Below are 22,837 nucleotides of genomic sequence, written 5' to 3'. Positions count from 1 at the left end.
TTTTTGGGGGTCGGGTCCAAGAAGAGGAAAGGTAGATCACCTCTAGCCGGCTTGTAATTTTGGGTAAGCTCACTGTCAACTGCCGGTGTAGAGCATGGATGTTGCCATAGCATAGTGAATCGATTTGCAATTGCCATGTTAAATGGCAGGGCCCTATCCGATTGTGTTCCATTGTCTAAAATATCTGTGAGCTCATACTGCTGTAAAGGTCTCAACGGGGCACAGAGGTCGAGGGTGGCAAACACCTACTCAACCACCTTCCGATACTGGGCATTTGGGTGCACATATGGAGTAGAACCCTGAAGCTCGATGTCAGCGGAAATTTCTAGCCCACTCCCATCATGCAGGCCCACCTCCGGCTCCATGAGCTTTGCTTGGTCAGACATAAAGTCTGGTACGTTATCAAATCCTTAGCCTGACAAAGTCACCATCCCAAAAAGAATGGAGTCCCCTTCTTCGTCAAATATAGTCTGCATGGACTCAAAGATGTCCTCCCTGGCTCAGGGACATAGCGCTTGTCTTGTGTTGGAGCCAGCGGAGAAGGGGGAATCCTGACCTATGTGCTCGGCACCTCTGCTGAGGTTGGTGCAGAGGCGGTGCCTTCTTTGGTTCAGAAGAGGTCGTGCTCGAGGGCATTGAGACTGAACAGTGCCGCTGAGGGCATTGAGACTGAAGCTTTTACTGCCATGGACTTTCTGTATGTTTGCTCCATTTGCTGCTTAAACTTCTTCCATATCTCCCTTGGTGCCCCCTTGGAGGGATAAGATTTCCTCCGAAGAGTCAGAGTCACTCCTGAGCCTGCACTTCTTTTTCTTTTTCTTCTACTGGATGGATGATAATGAAGAATGATGGGACTCACCGCAAGAGTGGGACCTCTTCCTTGATCTCTTATGCTGCCTGCTTTCCCTGTCATCTTTTTCTTGGGGGTGGGCCCAACGGTATCGACTTCCTAGGATTAAGTGGCCGTCCTGGCCAGCAACTTAGAAGGGGGCCTCCCTAGTTCCAATTTGGCCGGGCATTCCATCAAGGCCTTCGGTTTCATAGACTGACAGGAGCAGCATTGTCACATATCATGATCCACCCCCAGGCACCACAGACAAATGTTCTGTGGGTCAGGGATGGACATTTTAGAGTCTTTAGTCATGGCAGCACATGAACTCCGAATGCTTGGGCCCCGGCATACTGACACCAAATAAATTGTTGTTTCAATGAACCGTGTTCCGAACAACAGTATGCTGAGCAAATGGAAAATAAGTCACTGAGGTATGGGGCTTAGAGCCTCTACATGTACAATCATTGACGTTACATCCAGAGCTAAGAAGTGCCATAGTCGAGGCATGATGGAGTCGAGGAGAAGACGTTGAGCCACACTAAACGTTCTGAACAGTTGAAGCTGAGTGGATGGTCTGTCAAGATGAGGAATCTGTGGAAGAATAAAATATATTAAAGGAGGAGATAACATCAGGAGGCATTAGTGGACTGAACTAGGTTATGGTATTAAAGGACATGGTAACACCAGGAGACAAGAATGGACAGGAGAAGGTGGAAGTAAGGGAGGTACAAGATCTAAATCTGAGAATTGGCAAAAGGAGGTGATGGGAAGGAAGACATTTAAGGAGTAGGTCGGAACAATGGAGGAAGAGACAAGAACAGAGAAGGACAGAAGGGGGACAGGTTGAAGAGGAGGAGGAGATACCAACAGGAGTGAGATGTAGACAGAAGGTCATGGAAGAGAGTGGTCTGGAGGAGGAGGTAGAACCCTGAGACCAGGAAGTTTTGCGGATAGAGGTTCCCAAGAGTGAAAGAGGACAAGTAAGATCAGAAGGAGAGAGCAGTACTGAGGAAGTTAAAAGAAAATGGAGAAGGTCAAGGAGGGAAGAAAAGAGTAGAAAGGCCAGAGCGTAGTCAGCCAGAATAGGAAGGTTCTGGGGGCCATGTCAACTGTAAGGAGGAGCAAAGAGTGGGAGGAGGAACAAGACTGGGCCAAGGAGGTTGATTCCAGTTCAGAGCTGTGAAAGAGAAGGATGTTCAGGATGTTCACGGTATGCTCATGGCCAAGGTACCCTATGTAGCTCACACTACTGGCTACAACCAACACCCCATCAATCCACATGACTTGATGCCAGAGTCAGTCCAGAGTTCCGGGACACATGAAAAGTGTGCATCTAATCTAGATCAAAGAAGAAGGTTCTGGGACTCTGTAAACCCACAACACCTAAAGATGGGAGGTGGGGCAATCTACAGCAGACTTAAAGACGTAAGGACATTGGCTCCAGTGAGCAGAAGGCCTAACTAGGTGCATCCAGTGAAGAGGCATGTATTGGGAATTGTGAGTGTCATTATTATTTCTTGTGGTGAGGTCCAAGTATTCTTTTCAGTTGACCCTTATTTACACAAATAAACACAGTGAATGTTTCATCCTTGTTCTTTGTGTTCTTCTTGCCTCTAGGTGTCCTACAAAGCATGCCTTTTTTTATTCATAAATCACTGAAACTTACTCCGAAATAGCCCTACCAAGTAAAGCATATTTTACTAGCTTAAACTTGTCTTTGTTCGCCCCTTCGTGAGTAGGGTGAGAAGGGTATTTGCAAGTTCTTCACTGTTTTAAATCTTGGGAATTGAGGATATGCCAAAAGGTAGTACATTGCCACCCACAAACTGTCCAGCCTCCCTTGGAATCCTAGGGTGAGCCCCTAGATCAAAGTCCCAAAGCAACCTTTAAATGCTCCAAGTGGAAGTGGCCAATCTGGTATGGTGTAATCCATCTCTGCAGAAAAAAAATAAAGTTACTAAGGAAGACGTAGGGCTGGCGGAATCCGAGACAAAAGGCGCTTCTGTCTTGATAAGACACAGCTGTAACAGCTGTTGAATCAGCATCTTATATAGGACCAGTCTGATTAGCAGGGAATACTTTTTACATGGGGGAAATTCATGTGGTATTGCCCTCTGAATGAAGCAGGCTCTCCAACATCCAAAACAGAATGGCTGCCTCATATATTTCAAATGGAGGTGTTGTATGGTCCTTTCTTTTTGTTGCCTTATGCATACAACATGTTGCCTGCATTTGGATACACCACAACACAATGTGCCTTACCTGATCCAGCTTGGCTTTCAACTTTTGAAGATACTCTTCAGGGAGAGGTTGATTGGCCAAAGGTGCGAGGTTTGCTTGCAACACATCTTTATCCAAACAGAGATCAAACTGTGTAACATCTTGATAAGTTAATAGGAAAGCTGCGTCCTGGATTGTGCTTGCTGTGATATTTCCAACTGTGCAGCCTGAAAAGAAAATGACAAGAGTATGAATTAAACATTGAATGTGTACTGTAAGGAAGGCATGGTGTCAAACAGTAAGAAAGACACAAGTGTTACAGTTCAAGGGTGTTTATTGAACTTCAATTGGGTTTGAAAAACGCCTATCTAATCCTAAATTTAAAGATGGGAGCAAGCTACGACCATCAAATAATAATAATAATGCAGTCCTAGTCGAGTCTGTCAAAATAAAAGGGCCTATACTAATAAACCTATTGCCAATCCTTACTTCTAAATACAAATAGTGTGGGAAACAATGTAATGCAAAATAAAAGTGTTCAAGAAATGATATGTCAGGATATTCAGGCAGTAGGCTTCCCATCCCAGGTTTTCAGTATGGGACAAGGCGGCACACTCGAGTTTAGCAAAGTCTCTAGCTTCTCTAACACGAGAATGCAGTTAAAAACTTCCACATCAGGGCCTTCTGAGCCAAAGTCTCTTTGACATTTAAAGTCTCATATTCAGAGGGCCTGATGCAACACGATAAAACATTAAAGTTCCTTTCTTCTAAGGATTTTCAATTATACAACTTTTCAGGTGATTTGATGTTCACACCAGGTCCCACTATGCCGGGCTCAGACCCACTTTATCACAAAACCTTGAGTTCGTCTCCCTCAATTATACAACTTTTCAGGTGATTTGATGTTCACACCAGGTCCCACTATGCCGGGCTCAGACCCACTTTATCACAAAACCTTCAGTTCGTCTCCCTCTGCCCAGACTCGGACCAAAATCATGTATCTTTCCAAATGTTCTCTACTTCATCAAAATCAAAGACTTTCGATTGTGCGCAGGATTTAGCTTGACCCATCGCAGGACCACTTCGATTCACATGTATTCATTCTTTTTCAAAGACATTTAAAGTCTCATATTCAGAGGGCCTGATGCAACAAGATAAAACATTAAAGTTCCTTTCTTCTAAGGATTTTCAATTATACAACTTTTCAGGTGATTTGATGTTCACACCAGGTCCCACTATGCCGGGCTCAGACCCACTTTATCACAAAACCTTCAGTTCGTCTCCCTCTGCCCAGACTCAGACCAAAATCATGTATCTTTCCAAATGTTCTCTACTTCAAAAATCAAAGACTTTCGATTGTGCGCAGGATTTAGCTTGACCCATCGCAGGACCACTTCGATTCACATGTATTAATTCTTTTTCAATTGGTCTCCCTCCGTCGGGCTAGGATCAAATGTATCTATTATTGTCACTTCTCAGCTGGATACCTTAAAGAGACCTTCAATTGAGCAGCCTTGCACTGCCGGCCACTCTGTCAAATGTATTGTTGCTTGCTTTAAAGTTTAATCACTCATCAGCAGTTCAAATCACTTGCGTCTCTTATCACACGCATTTTAACAAGGTTCATTCCAGCGCTCGCCATACAACACAGACCGGTCTTGTGTCTGTCTCCCCAACGCACCGGCTGTGTTGATTTCACTGAAGCAGCTTTGTTCCTGGAGCCAAGGACGGTACCACGAGGCTGGTGATTTCCCCCGCCTTGATTATTGACCCAGGAGGGCCCCGGGTATCTCTGACATACACTGCAGGATTCTTCAGCCTGGTTTCCTGGTCTTACGCTTTCCATTCTCGAGGACTCTGGAAAGTCACGGTTCCTTGTCGAAAAGGTCAAGGGAATTTCCCTCCTTGCGATCCTCTTCAGTTTTGCCGTCTTTCCTCTCTTGCTCAGCTGCCGTCTCGAAACTGATGTTTCCTTTTGTGCTTTGCCTCGCTCAGAGTGTGCTCTCATGCTCCGCCTTTTATCTGTGTGGGGAAGTTTAATGGAAGTCAGGTGTGTGTGATGATCAGTAATTGCCTGACCTCGCCTGACCATTGTATTGGGACACGTCAGGTATACTGCTCGGGTGTTAGTCTGTTTTCTCTCATAGCACGCTGTCCGTGAGAAAGTGTTTGTGTGGTAAAGGGGGTGGGGAGTAGGTAGAGTTCCTAAATATCCTAGCTGGTAGGATGGGGTAAAGGTGTTACAAGTAAGGGGATACGCGTCTCACTATCTGGTGTCCCTCTCTCCGAAGACCGCTCACTCAGGTGATCCTCCCGTACTTGTCCACCCCCAGGAACTGGATTCAAAAGTGCTGGCTGTGTCCTGGCCACCTGGATGGCAGATGCCGGGGACCAGTGGGTGAGACACCCTCTGGTTTCTCACAGTACACCACAAATCTGTCTATGCACTCAGTAAAAGGTGCAACCTCGGCAGCCCCCAAACTGAAATATTCTCTTTAATCCAAGGCCCTAGATTTGCAGGTTTCCTTCATCATGTTCTAAGAAGATGCGTGTCAGAGGCGAGTACAACTCAGATCCTAGTTGCCAGTTAATGATTTATCATTAGCATCATTCCTTGTCATTTGGGCACAAAACCCTTATCGCTTGAATGGCAACACGCAGTCCAACAGATAAGGGGTGTATCAGCCACTTTCGCTCCCATTTTACAGATGAACATATTTTTACTTGCTTATAAAATGCATCACTTAGGATTGGGACTTAATTTTGGACTCCCCAAAAATCATTTTACGGCCAACCAAAAAAAAAAATAGGGTGTAAAAGAGTCCCACTTCAAACTCTTATCAGGATCACTGGCATCACAAACAAATACATCCGTAAAAAAACTCAAACAGTCATTAGTAAATAGAGGAAATAATGCTTCTAAGAGTGTCTGGGTGGAAGAAAACTTACAAGAATGACATATGGTAGAATCAGTTTTTATTTAGACCACTGAAACACTATGCACTAGCAGCACACCTAAACTTTGATACAAAAGGGTCGCATATCCTAGCATAGAAAAACCTAAGTGGTGTAACTCTCGCCAACCCTCAGAACGACACAGCATACGCAGGTGAGTTGTGGTGGGTGCAGTGCAGTTTGTGAGAAAATCTCACCTCATAGGAAGACACAGCTTCTTGAGTTTCATACGTCGGTCGGGCGAACAAGATGGCCATTACATTGTGGTTGCTTGTAATAGGCTAAAATTGCTGACCTACTTCTGAAAATATTCAAAAAATTGGATGGATGTGGAATCCGTACATTTTCTTTGAACGATCCCTTAAATTAATTTTCCAAAAACTAGCTGAGGCGATGCTCTCTGCATTCTGCAATATCAAAAATGGAGCAATGAAATGTGTCTTTGTTAGACGAGTGGTGCACAGTGGATGTATTCATATAGTGTGTGTCCTGGGTCCCAAGCAGCAATTCCCCTTCTCATATTATTGTTAGTAGCCCAGCACCGACTTACAGTGCCCTTCATCTCTGTCTAATTTTCAAGAGCAGAATCAAGCCAAAAACTAAAGAAAAAATAGAAACAGCCAGGGCTTTAAGTGGGGTAAGAAATCGAGGGGGGGGCCCTCATTTGGGGGCGTGGCTTGTGGGAGGGGCATGGCCTAAAAAGTACGCAAATCGTAAGGTATACACACAAATATATATAAATGTTATATATTTGTGTGCGTACCTTACTATGGTTTGTGTACTATGCAAGCCATCTTTTCTAAACATAGAGATATGTAACATATTTCTACGTTTATAAAAGATGGCTTGCAAAGTACACAAACCATAGTAAGGTACGCACACAAATATATAACATTTGTATATATTTGTGTGCATACCCTACGGTTTGCCTAGTTTTCAGGCCATCTTTTTTAAAGACGCCTCGGCGACCTGGGGAAACAAAGGGACAGTAACTGCCTCTGGTGACCTCTCGCGCGAGGGGTCACCAAAGGCAGTTACTATGAATGACGGAAGTGGCAGCCAGTCACAGCGTCGTTGTGGCTGGCTGCCACTTCTGTCAGCTCGCCTGACTTCATGGCAGGCGCATCTCCCGTCGTGGCTGCGGCCGCAACGGGATAATGCATCCCGCCAATGTTGCGGTAGGACCGGGGCCCCGGCAGGGACCATGCTCAGTCCCACTTTTTGGAGACTGCCGGGGCCCGGCCCACTTTAAGCACTGGAAACAGAGCGCATTCAATGTCAATTAACAAGGGGGGTCCTGGGAGTCCCTCTGCCAGGCATTAGTCCTGGTTACGAGAGACTTACCCAGAGTCTTTAGCTCACTATCTTTCACAGAGAAGACATATCCCAAACATATCAGTCTTTGTCCTGCCCTGGGGCAGTCCAGCACCGAAATGCTATGCAATTCTCCTCTGAACAAGAGTACCAACAGCATCCCCAGACACGTGTTTCGGTCTGGTTGGCCCTCATCAGTAGGGTGGAGCTGTGCCTCTCTAAGAATAGTGAGCAAGGGGTCCACGTCTGGATTCCCCTAGTAACTTAGGGTGAGACCCAATTCAATGTCAACCTGGTGGGTTTGATAACCGTGGCAGGTGTGGAGGTGCAGAACAAATTGCCAAAATACAGGTTTCCTCCAATTCGGGTTTCAGTCTCATTGTTTTTCCAGCTCATCTGTTTTTAGATTGCTCATGTTGGGATCCTGGGGCTGAGTTCTCAGAGTCTAGACTGCGATCTCCATATGCTACGGAATATGGTCTCCTGATCAGGGATAGCATATACACTGTATTTTCATAGGATGCCCATCTGGTAAACCAAATGTCAAATTCAGAGGTTATGCTCTGCTTCCATGTTTACAATATATATGTATATTTGTTCCCCATTGAAGACAAAATGCTCCATTTGCGGGACTGCTTAGAATTGGGACTATTTGGTTAGATGGGGTACGATTACTACTTTGGTATGTCTACAGATATATATTTCTACTTCAGACATTCATATTCGGCAGACGTATGCATTTAGTGCGCACTAGGACCTGAGACTGTGTACATGGCGGTGCGTTCCAGGGTATCACCAGCATGTACCATCGGCGTGTAGGCCTGCGTTAGAGGGCATGAGTGAGTCTATACTGTAGCGTCTGAACTTAAGCCCTGATGCTCTTAGGCCTTGGGCGCTGGGATATAGAACTCAGAGACATTGTTAGAAAAGTGTGCCGTAGAGATTCTGCCTCAGAAGCGACAGAGTGCTATACATAGGGATGCACACTGGGGGGTTCTAGGTAGAGTACCGGGTACAAGAGGTCACTGCAATGGGTAGGGATTGTAAGTAATGCTCTTTTAGTTGGAAACTATAACACCCATTAATGAAAACATTCCAGATGATATCCTGGATATCTACCTTTAAGTGGCAAGGAAGAGTATGCCCGTCCTTTTTGCATAGATTTGCATAATAGCCTGGCACTTAAGGGGTTAAAAGGCTGGATAACCGAGCATTCCACATGGCAGTGTGCCAGTAGATAGAGCACAAGTACGGAATGCTTTGTTCTCGGGACCTTTTGCTCTATTCTTACATTGGAATACAAGCATTATTTATTTATTTGATTATGTTACCCAGAATATTTGTTTTGATGCACCCTGGATTCCCCGATGGTGCCGGACACCAAAGCTTTTGCTGTACATTGTGTTGTTTTTATTGCCCCTATTTTCATAAAATGTGCACCAGCCAAAACCCATGTTTTTTCCAGATTGGATTTTTCAATGACAAGATCTATACAACATATTCAGGGTCTTTTTTTTACCAACGTGTATATTTAGTTTTAAATATTTGGGGCATCTCTGTTTGGCAAGTCCCCGCCTACCATATCAGTGACCGTGGGAAAGGAAGGAGTCTTTCTGTTGATATACACTGGTTCTGGTTTGAATGTTTGTGTTTGATATGATATGCTAGGTTATTTATAACACGTTTAATACCCAGAGGTTTCTAAGCGCGGCACAGGGATCGAACCTGTATTGCTTCGTGACGTCCTGCTTCCAAGGCGAGCACGTTGCCCCTGAGCTATCCTCCCGAGACGTGTGGATCAATATGACATTTGGAAGGACACTGAGAAGGCTTCCGAGCAACCGCATTCCTTCCCTGGTTCAGTCTGAGTGAAGTTTCAAAATGAAATCTCTGGGTCTAATTCCTCCCTGAAGAAAAACCTGGTGTCATAGGCCATACATACTATAAACAAATGACTTATTTCCACAGGTAGCGGTCCAAAATGGCCCTTTAATCAATCCTGCCGCCAAAGCTTTTTGTGTTATCATGTGTATCTTACCCCATACTGCACTTTGCTCTAACTGCTGCCTTTGGCGAGATCTTGCAATTTTCTGTCACACAAAGTACTGAAGTTATTGTGTATAGTAGCCATGGAAAGGGAAGACCCTCATATAAAAACTCCAGAGAAACTGGGAAGACAATTAAATGCAGCAAAGACATCTTCCAAAGAATAACTAATCTATATGTGTGCCATGTTTAATCAAGGGAGTTCACAACCAATGGGATGAGGCAAAGTAAAATCTTTTAATAAGGAACAATCTTTTTGATTTTATTTGTATATATTGTTTTTGTAAAAAGGATCTCAAACACAGTTCTTTTTTAACATACAACATTATCTGCATATTTATTTCCACTTCAGAATGCGGATGCTACACAGACATTCAGGTATACAATAGACCTTTGTCATGGCAAACAATGTGTACCACAATAACCCCTGCAGCACAGAGCAGGTATGTCTAATCTCTTGTCATGGCAAACAATGTGTACCACAATAACCCCTGCAGCACAGAGCAGGTATGTCTAATCTCTTGTCATGGCAAACAATGTGTACCACAATAACCCATGCAGCACAGAGCAGGTATGTCTAATCTCTTGTCATGGCAAACAATGTGTACCACAATAACCCATGCAGCACAGAGCAGGTATGTCTAATCTCTTGTCATGGCAAACAATGTGTACCACAATAACCCATGCAGCACAGAGCAGGTATGTCTAATCTCTTGTCATGGCAAACAATGTGTATGTCTAATCTCTAGTCATGGCAAACAATGTGTACCACAATAACCCCTGCAGCACAGAGCAGGTATGTCTAATCTCTTGTCATGGCAAACAATGTGTACCACAATAACCCATGCAGCACAGAGCAGGTATGTCTAATCTCTTGTCATGGCAAACAATGTGTACCACAATAACCCATGCAGCACAGAGCAGGTATGTCTAATCTCTTGTCATGGCAAACAATGTGTACCACAATAACCCATGCAGCACAGAGCAGGTATGTCTAATCGCTTGTCATGGCAAACAATGTGTACCACAATAACCCCTGCAGCACAGAGCAGGTATGTCTAATCTCTTGTCATGGCAAACAATGTGTACCACAATAACCCCTGCAGCACAGAGCAGGTATGTCTAATCGCTTGTCATGGCAAACAATGTGTACCACAATAACCCCTGCAGCACAGAGCAGGTATGTCTAATCTCTTGTCATGGCAAACAATGTGTACCACAATAACCCATGCAGCACAGAGCAGGTATGTCTAATCTCTTGTCATGGCAAACAATGTGTACCACAATAACCCCTGCAGCACAGAGCAGGTATGTCTAATCTCTTGTCATGGCAAACAATGTGTACCACAATAACCCCTGCAGCACAGAGCAGGTATGTCTAAGCTCTTGTCATGGCAAACAATGTGTACCACAATAACCCCTGCAGCACAGAGCAGGTATGTCTAATCTCTTGTCATGGCAAACAATGTGTACCACAATAACCCCTGCAGCACAGAGCAGGTATGTCTAATCTCTTGTCATGGCAAACAATGTGTACCACAATAACCCCTGCAGCACAGAGCAGGTATGTCTAATCTCTTGTCATGGCAAACAATGTGTACCACAATAACCCCTGCAGCACAGAGCAGGTATGTCTAATCTCTTGTCATGGCAAACAATGTGTACCACAATAACCCCTGCAGCACAGAGCAGGTATGTCTAATCTCTTGTCATGGCAAACAATGTGTACCACAATAACCCCTGCAGCACAGAGCAGGTATGTCTAATCTCTTGTCATGGCAAACAATGTGTACCACAATAACCCATGCAGCACAGAGCAGGTATGTCTAATCTCTTGTCATGGCAAACAATGTGTACCACAATAACCCCTGCAGCACAGAGCAGGTATGTCTAATCTCTTGTCATGGCAAACAATGTGTACCACAATAACCCCTGCAGCACAGAGCAGGTATGTCTAATCTCTTGTCATGGCAAACAATGTGTACCACAATAACCCATGCAGCACAGAGCAGGTATGTCTAATCTCTTGTCATGGCAAACAATGTGTACCACAATAACCCATGCAGCACAGAGCAGGTATGTCTAATCTCTTGTCATGGCAAACAATGTGTACCACAATAACCCCTGCAGCACAGAGCAGGTATGTCTAATCTCTTGTCATGGCAAACAATGTGTACCACAATAACCCCTGCAGCACAGAGCAGGTATGTCTAATCTCTTGTCTCTTTTTAATATAGGTGTGAACTGGTTTGACCAATGATCATCTTTATCTTTTTAATGTGTCACTCGTCCTTTGTATATAGTGCTATGGTTCACACATTGGGTGTGGTGGCAAGGTCTTGCACCATACTTGGGTTGACAGGGCCTGATGACAGTATTATGAATTATGTTAATGATTTCCTGTCTCTTTATAGGAACTAGAATTTAGGAAACCACTTTGGATACTTCTTAAATGTAGGTTTCATCCTGAAGAAGGCACGGGTACTGAAGCCAAGGACTCTGTCCTGTCAAAGCAATAGTAAGCTATATTTATTATTAAGACAGAGGTTTGAATTGGTCGAGAATGTAATTTTTATATTACCCAACAAAGCACATCAGTGACCTTCTATATTTTGTGTCTCATTGTTTTCCATGTCTGTATTACTTGTTATTATCACTTAATTTCATTTTATATTTGTTTATATTAATGTGTGTCTATTTTATATTTGCATAACATCTATATGATGGACAACATCAACATTAACATTTTGATACATACAGACTTCATTAGGAGTGTGGAAATGTGCAGCAATTTGTATATAAAAAAAAGAATTGGGTACAGGATATTTCTTTTTACAAAAGCAATGCATACACATAAAATCAAATGATATTGTTTTTCTTTGAAATATTCTAGGTGTTCTGATCCCTTCCCTTGTGGGGCCTTATAGAGAAATAGCACCTTTGATGTTTGTACATTAGTTACCCTAGGACACCTTTCTGTTTAAGTCTCAGTTATCATTGTACCATACAAATTCAGGTCTTAGCTAATTTGATATTTGAACTTCATATGCTCCAAACATTATGATTGAACTTTAATATTCACAGCCATTAATGGGGTGTATAAACTGACAAATGATGCCTGGGGTGATTCTAGTCAGAAGAGGGGCCTCAAGAAATGTGTAAGGCTTCAGAAGGTCTCTGATTGGAACATTGGTCTTAAGAAAATCACTAATATATAGTTTGAATAAATCACTGATTTCATCACCTTGGAGGTAAGTGAATTCATAGAACTCAGCAATTAATTATACATGTGACAGATGGTGGGGACCAGATGAGCAATAGAAGATAAAGGAGGGAAGCCTGTTTGTATCTCTACCAATATCAAAATATTTAGAACTATAAAGCCTACCTTGTACCCTCCAGTGGAAGTTATACTCTAATAATATGAGTATGTCATTCTGCCCTAGCCACTATACCTTACGAGGTTATGGAACAGAAAGTGAACTTTCACCCTATGAAAGAAAAACTTGTGATGCAGTGACTGGGCAATTCCCTAGTCTCAGGCATTCGTTTCCTGCTAAACCTCAGCATGTGCGTGCCGTTTCCTGTAGATCTCTCAAGAGCACTGCCTGCTTGGGTTTCCCAGACAGTGTGGGGCAAACTATTTGGAACCTGTAGGTTGCAAGAGGTTTAATGTTTGAATTGATTAGCGATCTGTGTCTGAGATGTGTACATGGACTGTGAACGCATCCCAGCTTTGGTATAAGTAAACTTATAGTCTAAAGGATTTCAGGCCTACATTATTCTGTCTCTCCTGTCTTCTGGACAATCGTGTGTATTAATTGTCCAACCCGTCTTTTCTGTTCCCTATTCCTCCACCCAATGCCATGCCTCCAAGACATGTATCATACTACAACATTTAAAAAGCGAAATGCTTTACTTTAGAAAAGCCTTTCAAAGTGCCTCTGGGTGACTTTCTGCAAACTCGGCTAGATCACGTCATAACCTAATGTTACACATGCAAGGGTGGCGTCCATGTTCGTTTGTCGATAGTCACTGGCACTGGCATAGATTTTCCTGCCAATAGGGTCAAGCCGTTTCTCCTCCTTCCTAGAAGGGAACGATGAAGATGCTGATGAGGGGTGCACAGACTGAGCTAGAGCGGCTGCCACCAAAGTAGACTGGGCAGGAGGGTGCAAGACAAAGCACAATGGGTGCAGGCTGCATAACCTGAGTAAAGATAACGGGTTTAGGGTGGGTGGGGGTAGAGAGAGTGGAGGTAGGGTGGGTGCAAGGGGGTAGAGAGAGTGCAGTTAGGGTGGGTGTGGGAAGAGAGCACAGGGCTAGGGTGGTGGAAGAAAGAGCAGGGGTAGAGTGGGTGGGTGGGAGAAGATAGTGCAGGGATATGGTGGGTGGGGAAGAGAGCACAAGGCTGGGGTGGTTGGGTGGAGGAAGAGAGGGCAGGGCATAAAGAGATTGCAGGGTATGAAGTGCGTGCCGGGGTATGGTGGGTGGGTGGGGAAGAGAGAGTGTGGTAGGATGGGATATAGAGAGTGTGGGAAGAATGGGTGGGGTTATAGAGAGCGGGGGTAGGAGGGGTAGGGTGAGTGGGGTTAGAGAGAGTGGGGGTATGTTGGGTGGGTTGCTTTAGAAAGAGTGGAAATAGTGTTGGTGGGTGGTGGTAGAGTGAGTGGAGGTTGGGTGGGAGGGGGTAGAGAGAGTGGGCTAAGGTGGGTGGGGTAAAGAAAGTGGGGTAGTGGGATGGGGTAGAGAGATTGGGGTTGGGTGGGTGGGTTTGTTAGAGAGAGTCAGGGTAGGGTGGGTGGAGGTAAAGAGAATCAGGGTAGGGTGGGTGGCGGTAGAGTGGGTAGGGCAAGAGGGTGGGGGTAGGGTGGGTGGTGGTAGACATGATGGGAGTAGGGTGGGTGGGTGGTTTTAGAGAGAGTAGGCATTGAGTGGGTGGTGGTAGACTGGGTGGGTCACGGTAGAGGGAGTGGGCATTGTGGGGTGGGTGTAGAGAGAGTGGGGGTAGGCTGGGTGGGTTGGTTTAGAGAGAGTCGAAGTAGGGTGGGTGAGTTTGGGTAGAGAGAGTCAGGGTAGGGTGGGTGGAGAAGAGAGTCAGGGTAGGGTGGGTAGGGGTATAGTGGGTGAGGGTAAGAGGGTGGTGGTAGGGTGGGGGCAATTAGACATGATGGGAGCAGGGTGGGTGGGTAAGGGGTAGAGAGAGTAAGCATTGAGTGGGTGGTAGTAGACAGGGTGGGGTAGGGTGGGTGGGTCAGGGTAGAGGGAGTGGGGGTAGGGTTCAGTGGGGTTAGAGATAGTGTGGGTATGGCAGGTGGGGTAGAAAGTGGGGGGTAGGATGGGTGGGGTAGAGAGAATGGGGGCTGGGATAGATTGGGTTGGTGGTTTGGGTAGAGAGTCGGGGTAGGGTAGGTGGGGGTAGAGAGGGTGGGGTAGGGTGGGTGGTGTTAGACATGGTGGGTGGGTGGTGGGTATGGATAGTGAGAGTACAGATTGGATGGGAGAGGTTAGCGACGGTGGGGATTGGGTGGAAGAGGAAGAGAGAGTGGGGGTAGGGTGGGTGGGGATAGAGTAAGTAGGGTAGGGTAGGTGGGTGGGGGTAGAGACAACAGGTAGGGGGTGTGGGTGAGAGCAGAGATGCTGAGGGTAGGGTGGATGATGGCAGAGTGAGCAGGGTAGGGAAGGTGGTTGGGGAAAGAAAGAGCAGTCAGGTTAGAGAGAGCAGAGAGAGGGTGTGGGTAGAGAGAATAGGGTGGGTGGTGGGGGAAGAGACAGCAGGGGTTGGGTGGGTGGTTTGAGAAAGTGCAGGGGTAGGATGGGTGGTGGGGTAGAAAGTGTCGGGGTAGGGTGGGTGGGGGAATAGTGAGTGGGGTAGGCTAGGTGGGTGAGGGTAGAGAGAGTGGGGGGTGGGGATAGAGGAGTAGGGGTAACATGGGTGGGGTTAGAGAGAGAGGGGGTATAGTGGGTGAGGGTATAGGGAGTGGGATTGGGTTGGTGGGGGTAGAGAGAGTGGGGGTAGGGTGGGTGGGTATTAGTAGTAGTGGTGGGTTGGAAAGAGTAAAGAGTGGGGTCAGGGTGGGTGGGTAGAGTGAATGGGGTTGGATAGGTGGGTGGGGCTAGAGAGAGTGTGTGTAGGGTGGATGGGGTATAGAGAGTGGGTTAGGGTGAGTGAGCAAAGAGAGAGTGGGGATTGGGTTGGTGGGTGGTGGTAGAGTGAGTGGAGGTTGGTGGGGGCACAGAGAGTGGGGAATGGGTGGGTGAGGGTAGAGATAGTGGGGGTAGGGTGGGTGGGGGTAGAGAGAGTGGGGATTGGGTGGGAGGGGGTAGAGAGAGTGGGCTAAGGTGGGTGGGGTAAAGAAAGTGGGGTAGTGGGATGGGGTAGAGAGATTGGGGTTGGGTGGGTGGGTTTGTTAGAGAGAGTCAGGGTAGGGTGGGTGGAGGTAGAGAGAATCAGGGTAGGGTGGGTGGCGGTAGAGTGGGTAGGGCAAGAGGGTGGGGGTAGGGTGGGTGGTGGTAGACATGATGGGAGTAGGGTGGGTGGGTGGTTTTAGAGAGAGTAGGCATTGAGTGGGTGGTGGTAGACTGGGTGGGTCACGGTAGAGGGAGTGGGCATTGTGGGGTGGGTGTAGAGAGAGTGGGGGTAGGCTGGGTGGGTTGGTTTAGAGAGAGTCGAAGTAGGGTGGGTGAGTTTGGGTAGAGAGAGTCAGGGTAGGGTGGGTGGAGAAGAGAGTCAGGGTAGGGTGGGTAGGGGTATAGTGGGTGAGGGTAAGAGGGTGGTGGTAGGGTGGGGGCAATTAGACATGATGGGAGCAGGGTGGGTGGGTAAGGGGTAGAGAGAGTAAGCATTGAGTGGGTGGTAGTAGACAGGGTGGGGTAGGGTGGGTGGGTCAGGGTAGAGGGAGTGGGGGTAGGGTTCGGTGGGGTTAGAGATAGTGTGGGTATGGCAGGTGGGGTAGAAAGTGGGGGGTAGGATGGGTGGGGTAGAGAGAATGGGGGCTGGGATAGATTGGGTTGGTGGTTTGGGTAGAGAGTCGGGGTAGGGTAGGTGGGGGTAGAGAGGGTGGGGTAGGGTGGGTGGTGTTAGACATGGTGGGTGGGTGGTGGGTATGGATAGTGAGAGTACAGATTGGATGGGAGAGGTTAGCGACGGTGGGGATTGGGTGGAAGAGGAAGAGAGAGTGGGGGTAGGGTGGGTGGGGATAGAGTAAGTAGGGTAGGGTAGGTGGGTGGGGGTAGAGACAACGGGTAGGGGGTGTGGGTGAGAGCAGAGATGCTGAGGGTAGGGTGGATGATGGCAGAGTGAGCAGGGTAGGGAAGGTGGTTGGGGAAAGAAAGAGCAGTCAGGTTAGAGAGAGCAGAGAGAGGGTGTGGGTAGAGAGAATAGGGTGGGTGGTGGGGGAAGAGACAGCAGGGGTTGGGTGGGTGGTTTGAGAAAGTGCAGGGGTAGGATGGGTGGTGGGGTAGAAAGTGTCGGGGTAGGGTGGGTGGGGGAATAGTGAGTGGGGTAGGCTAGGTGGGTGAGGGTAGAGAGAGTGGGGGTGGGGATAGAGGAGTATGGGTAACATGGGTGGGGTTAGAGAGAGAGGGGGTATAGTGGGTGAGGGTATAGGGAGTGGGGATTGGGTTGGTGGGGGTAGAGAGAGTGGGGGTAGGGTGGGTGGGTATTAGTAGTAGTGGTGGGTTGGAAAGAGTAAAGAGTGGGGTCAGGGTGGGTGGGTAGAGTGAATGGGGTTGGATAGGTGGGTGGGGCTAGAGAGAGTGTGTGTAGGGTGGATGGGGTATAGAGAGTGGGTTAGGGTGAGTGAGCAAAGAGAGAGTGGGGATTGGGTTGGTGGGGATATGGTGAGTGGGGGTAGGGCGGGTGAGTGGGATTGGTTAGAGAGTTGGGGTAGGGTTGGTGGGGAGAGAGTGATGGTAGGGTGGTTGGGGGTAGAGTGGGTGGCGATAGTGTGTGCGGTTGTAGACTGGGTGGTGGTAATGTGGGTGGGTGGGGTAGAGATAGTACACTGGTCGATGGTGGTAGACAGGGTGGGGATAGGGTGGAGTGGGGTAGAGAAAGTAGGGATTGGGTCGATCAGGTTAGGGATGGTGGGGACTAGGTTGGGTGGGGTAGAGAGAGTGGGGGTATGGTGGGTGAGGGTCTACCTAGTGAGTGGGGTAGGATAGGTGTGGGTAGAGAGAGCAAGGTAGGGTGGGTGGGTCGGGGTAGATAGAGTGTGGGAAGGATTGGTGGGGGTAGAGAGAGGGAGGGTAGGATGGGGTGAGTGTAGAGTGAGCTGGGTAGGGTAGGTGGGTGGGGTAGAGAGAGTGGGGGCGGGGTGGGTGGGGGTAGAGAGAATGGGGGTAGAAAGAGCAGGAGTAGGGTGGGTGAGACTATAGAGAGTGGAGAGGGTATGTGGGGATCTAGAGAGTACGGTCGGGGTAGATAGAATGGATGTAGGGTGAGTAGGGGTAGAGAGGGTATTTGGAGGGGAGGTGGTTGGTGGTGGACTGGGTGGGGTTCGGGTAGGTGGGTGACAATAGAGAGTGTAGGCATTGGGTGGGTGGTGGTGGACAGGGTGGGGGTACAGTGGATGGGACAGTAGAGTGTAGGGATTGAGTGGGGGAGGTTAGATACATAAGGATTCGGTGGGTGGGGGTAGGGTGATTGGGACTATAGAGAGTGGGGTAGGATGTGTGGGGATCTAGAGAGTAGGGTCTGGATAGATAGAATGAATGTAGGGTGAGTAGGGGTAGAGAGGGTAGGAGTAGGGTGGGTGGTTGATGGTAGACTGGGTGGGGCTAGGGTAGGTGGCTGATGATAGAGAAAGTAGGCCTTGGGTGGGTGGTGGTAGACATGGTGGGGGTATGGTGGATGGGATGGTAGAGTGTAGGGTTTGAGTGGGTGAGGTTAGAGACATGAGGATTCAGTGGATGGGTAGTGATATTGGGGGTAGGGTGGGTAGGGGTAGAGAGTCAGGTAGGGAGGGTGGGGGTAGAATGAGCGGGGTAGAATATGTGGGTTGGGGTAGAGAAAGCAGGGGTTGGGTGGGTGGGGGTAGAGAGATAGTGTGGGTATGGTGGGTGACGGTAGAGAGTGGGGCTAGGGGGGTGAGGGTAGAGAGAATGGGGTTAGGGTGGGTGGGGTAGAGAGGCTGCGGTTAGGGTGGGTGGGTGTATCCATGGTGGGGTTAGGATGGGTGGGGCTAGAGAGAGTGAGGATTGGGTGGGTGAGGGGTAGAGAACGTGGGGATTGGGTAGGTGTTGGTAGAGAGTGGGGAAGGTCAGATGTGGGGTGGGTAGGCTAAAGAGACTGGAGGTAGGGTGGGTGGTGGAAGACCTGGTGGGATTAGGGAGGGTGGTGGTAGAGAGTGGTGTGGATTGGATGGCTAGAGGTCGAGGGGGCTAGAGTGAGATCGTGGAGCAAGGGTGGGTAGGTGGGGTTAGAGAGAGTGAGCAGTGAGTGGGTGAGGGTAGAGAGAACGGGATTGAGTGGGAGGGGTAGAGAGAGTGGGGGTAGGGTGGGTGAGGGTAGCGTGAGCAGGGTAGGCTAGGTGGGGGGGTAGGGAGAGTGAGGGTAGGTTGGGTGGGGGTAAAGAGAATGGGGCTTGGGTAGGTGGTGGTAGACAGGGTCGGGTTAGGGTGGGTGGGGTAGAGCAAGGATTGATTGGGTGAGATGATGATGGGGAATAGAAGATGGGGAATGAGTGGGTAGGGGTAGAGAAGGAAGGGGTAGGGTCAGAGAGTGGTGGTAGGGTGGGTGGGATTAGAGAGAGGGGGTGTGGGGTGGGTGGGTTGATGGTAGTTGATTGGGGCAAAAACATGAAGAAAACAGCATCTGGATGACTTGTCAAATGTACCCCAAAATAGCCCAAATAAAACACAATCATCACAAGTAATGGATGTAGGGTGGGTTGCTGGGGGTAGAGAGAGTGTGAGTGGGGTGCGTTTTAGAGAGAGTGGGCTTAGAGAGAGTGGGCATGGGGTTGGTAGGTGGGTGTAGAAAGGCAGCTTCAGGAGGACAAAAAAGAGATCTGCTGGCAAATATAGCAATGACAGCGAACAGTAGCCCAAGATAGCCCAATATGAAATCACTGTGCAGCTGGAAAATGGAAAGCCAGGTAACTGACTTGCTTCTTACGAAGTTGCAGATTGGAGAAAATATTGTTAGAGAACTTCTCATTGGGTAGTACACCGAGGAGTTTGAAAAAAGTGATTTTAGTGATTTTGCATTTTAATGCCATATCGTTGCCTGTTGCTATGTCAAACAGATATTCCCAGTAGGTAACCTCTATTTCCTCTCTCTCTCTTCTGTAATAATGGTTTTGGCAATTGTGTGGCGCAAGCACCACACAAATTCCGCCAACACCAAAAACGCTTGGTGCCCGGAAGGAAAAAAGGATAGAGTTTTGCATGTCACAGGACACAAGCTGTAGCGCGTGCACCACACCTGACTACACGGAGACAGGAACTAGCAATTGGGGCTTTCTCACGCATGCGCCTTCCACATCTTTTGGGACAGGATGCAGATTAAAGTTTGCAAAAAGTATTTAAAACAGAAGTCTGAACACTAAAATCGAATCTAGATGACCCTTTGCCCATGCACCCTGCTAGTGATCTATGCTTTTGTGCCTTGACTGCTAGTGACCTATGCTTTTATGCCTTGATTGCTAAAATCGAACCTAGGAGACCCTTTTGCCTATGCACCCTGCTAGTGATCTATGCCTTTGTGCCTTGATTGAAAAAATCGAATTTAAGTGACCCATTAGACTAGACCTTACGCTACTGGATAACAACTACACTGTACTAGCCTTATCTTGCCCAATATCACAATGTATCTCCATGCGCTTTACACAGTGTTACTGAGATCAATACTGCACATCTTGAACAGCCAATACCTAACCATGCTACCCAATTTACCAGCACTTGAGCCCGCATATAACCCATACACATCAACTGAAAGGACCTCCACACCTTGCCCTGTTCTCATGAGGAACTTTATATTACGTGCCAGGCTCTCTAGGCTCCATGACCCTCTATCTAAACTAGCCCAGAATAAGGTGACTAGGACTCCATCCCTAAACCCTCTTCAACTGAACAGGAGATTCCACCGTGAGCCCATCCGTGACCAGAAAAGTACGCACGAATCTGTGCCACCGCCTCTATACCCAGTAGATCTCGGGACTAAGGGTACACTAATAAATGCCCACTCCATGGTAGCCCATGCTTCAGACATTGCCGACCTGCTACACAATGAAGACTTGGACTTCTTAGCAGTCACCAAATCTTGGCTCCACCCGACGGCAGGCCTTGCAATTATGCTAGCGGTACCAGATGACTACACGCTATTAAGACTTGATCCTACCACCTCTAGAGGCGGAGGTCTTGCCATCATAGCCAAAACTAAATTCCCTATTACAATTGAATCACCCACTAATGTTACTTCCTGTGAATCTCTAACCGCCAAGTTAACACTATCTAATACCCAATCCATCTCCATTCACCTTATCTACCGACCGCCGGGCCCCTTAGGGTCATTTGAAGAAGACCTCACAGACATCTTATCAAACAATCTTAAAAATTCCTCACAACGCATCTTACTAGGAGACTTTAACCTAGGATTTAGCGACCCCGCAGACGCCAATGCCAGTACAATCAATAACACCCTAGAGGAACTGGGCTTCACCCAGAAGATCACTGAGCCCACCCATATCAAAGGGAGAACTCTGGACTGGCTAGCTGTGCACAACTGCCCAGTCCTAGTCTCTGCCATACTCCCGCAGCCTTGGACAGACCATTACTTGATCTCGTTCACCCTAGAGGCAACCCCAGCACAAGCTAACAGCATAGCTCCAGCTGTCCAATCCCGAAATAAAAAAAACATCAACCCCGAAAACCTGATCCCGCTAATCACACCAACCTTGAATGCTATCCCGGCTCATACAGATCCATTCACGATGGTGGACATCTATAATAAAATCATGCTCTCATCCATTGATGCCATAGCGCCTTTAAAGCTAAAAAAGAGCAAGCCCCGGAAACACATCAACTCCTGGTTTTCGCCTCATCTTAAAGCCCTCAGGCAGGAAAAGCGACGCTGTGAAAAAAATAAAAAAACTTGAGCAGTCTAGCTTCCCAATATAAAAAAGAAATTATATTGGCCAAACAAACGTCTTATAGTACGCGAATCTCACAAGCTAAATCTAACACTAGAGAGCTTTTCACAATACGTAAAGAGGTTGAATCCCCGATCCAAGTGCCCGACTCATGTATCAAAGATAAAAACTGGTGCACGGGCATACAAAATGCCCTAGCGAACAAAATCTCCTCCCTTAAGACTAAAATAAGCATTAAAAAAGAAACTCTGCTCTCCTCTACTAAGCCGAGTACCGCCTACCATAAAAAGGCTCACCCGACTCAATCATCACCCCCAGCGCACAACCCCACCTTTAACTTCCATAAAGTATCCACCAAAGAGGTAGAAAATACTATTCTCACCCTCAAACCTTCAAATTGCCACGGAGACCTATGCCCCGCTCAACTGATTAAGGATGCAGCCCATGATCTCGCACCATTTATTACCAAACTAATAAATGCGTCTTTCACATCAGGCACCATACCTAATAACTTAAAACAGTCCTGGGTCCTCCCTCTGCTTAAAAAAACAAACTTAGACCCATCCACTCCAACTAACTACCGCCCCATCACCACAGTACCGTTCCTTCTTAAAATCATCGACAAATTAGCATACCACCAGATCCAACATTACCTTGAGCACTTCCATCTCCTAGGCGTCCCACAATCGGGTTTCAGGCCACAGCATGGAACCAAAACTGCACTTATAGATCTCAAGGCACAGATAGACGAGCTGAGAGACCAGGGCAAGACAGCACTATTGTTACTCCTCGATCTCTCTGCGGCCTTCGATCTGGTCGACCATGAGATCTTGTGCAACCACCTACAAAAAGCTGCCCACTTCTCTCAAGAAGCAACCAACTGGATCCAATCCTTCCTCAATAACCGCACGATGAGAGTCTTCTCATTGTCAGCAGCAGCCAACCCTACACCTATCACTTGCGGCGTGCCTCAAGGATCTTGCGTCTCCCCTACACTTTATAACATTTTCACGAAGCCCCTTTTCGATGATCTAGACGATCTGGGTATCACCTACACTAATTACGCCGATGATATCCAGATCCTCATCCCGTTGTCGGGGGATTACGACAAGGATTTGGCCTTCGTTAATAAAGTGTACCTCATCATCCAGGCATGGATGGCCTCACACGGTCTATGCCTAATGATGACAAGACGGAACTCCTTATTCTAGGATCTACACACTACCTCAACAAACTGGGCCACAAATACTCATCGTTCATAATTGACGACAACAAGATCAAAATAGCTAAGGAGGTTAAAACCCTCGGCTTCTATCTAGACTCCACCCTCACCTTCAACAAACAAGTGAATGCAATGGCCTCCGCCACCTCCTAC

General features: G+C 47.4%; 1 protein-coding gene across 4 annotated transcripts in view; it reads right to left on the bottom strand.

The window, feature by feature from the left end:
* The window catches only part of LOC138569359 (uncharacterized), a 1,262,132-nt gene that overhangs the window by 75,414 nt on the left and 1,163,881 nt on the right, over positions 1 to 22,837 (bottom strand). For all 4 annotated transcript variants that reach the window (XM_069647272.1, XM_069647275.1, XM_069647274.1 and 1 more), the window contains one exon: positions 3,095 to 3,279. In XM_069647272.1, coding sequence (XP_069503373.1) covers positions 3,095 to 3,279 — 185 coding nt within the window. The remainder of the gene's footprint in view (positions 1 to 3,094; positions 3,280 to 22,837) is intronic.

Source organism: Ambystoma mexicanum, chromosome 2q (genome assembly GCF_040938575.1).
Source record: "Ambystoma mexicanum isolate Mex_15411 chromosome 2q, UKY_AmexF1_1, whole genome shotgun sequence".
Lineage (NCBI taxonomy): Eukaryota > Metazoa > Chordata > Amphibia > Caudata > Ambystomatidae > Ambystoma > Ambystoma mexicanum.
This window is presented reverse-complemented; position numbering and strand designations above follow the sequence as displayed.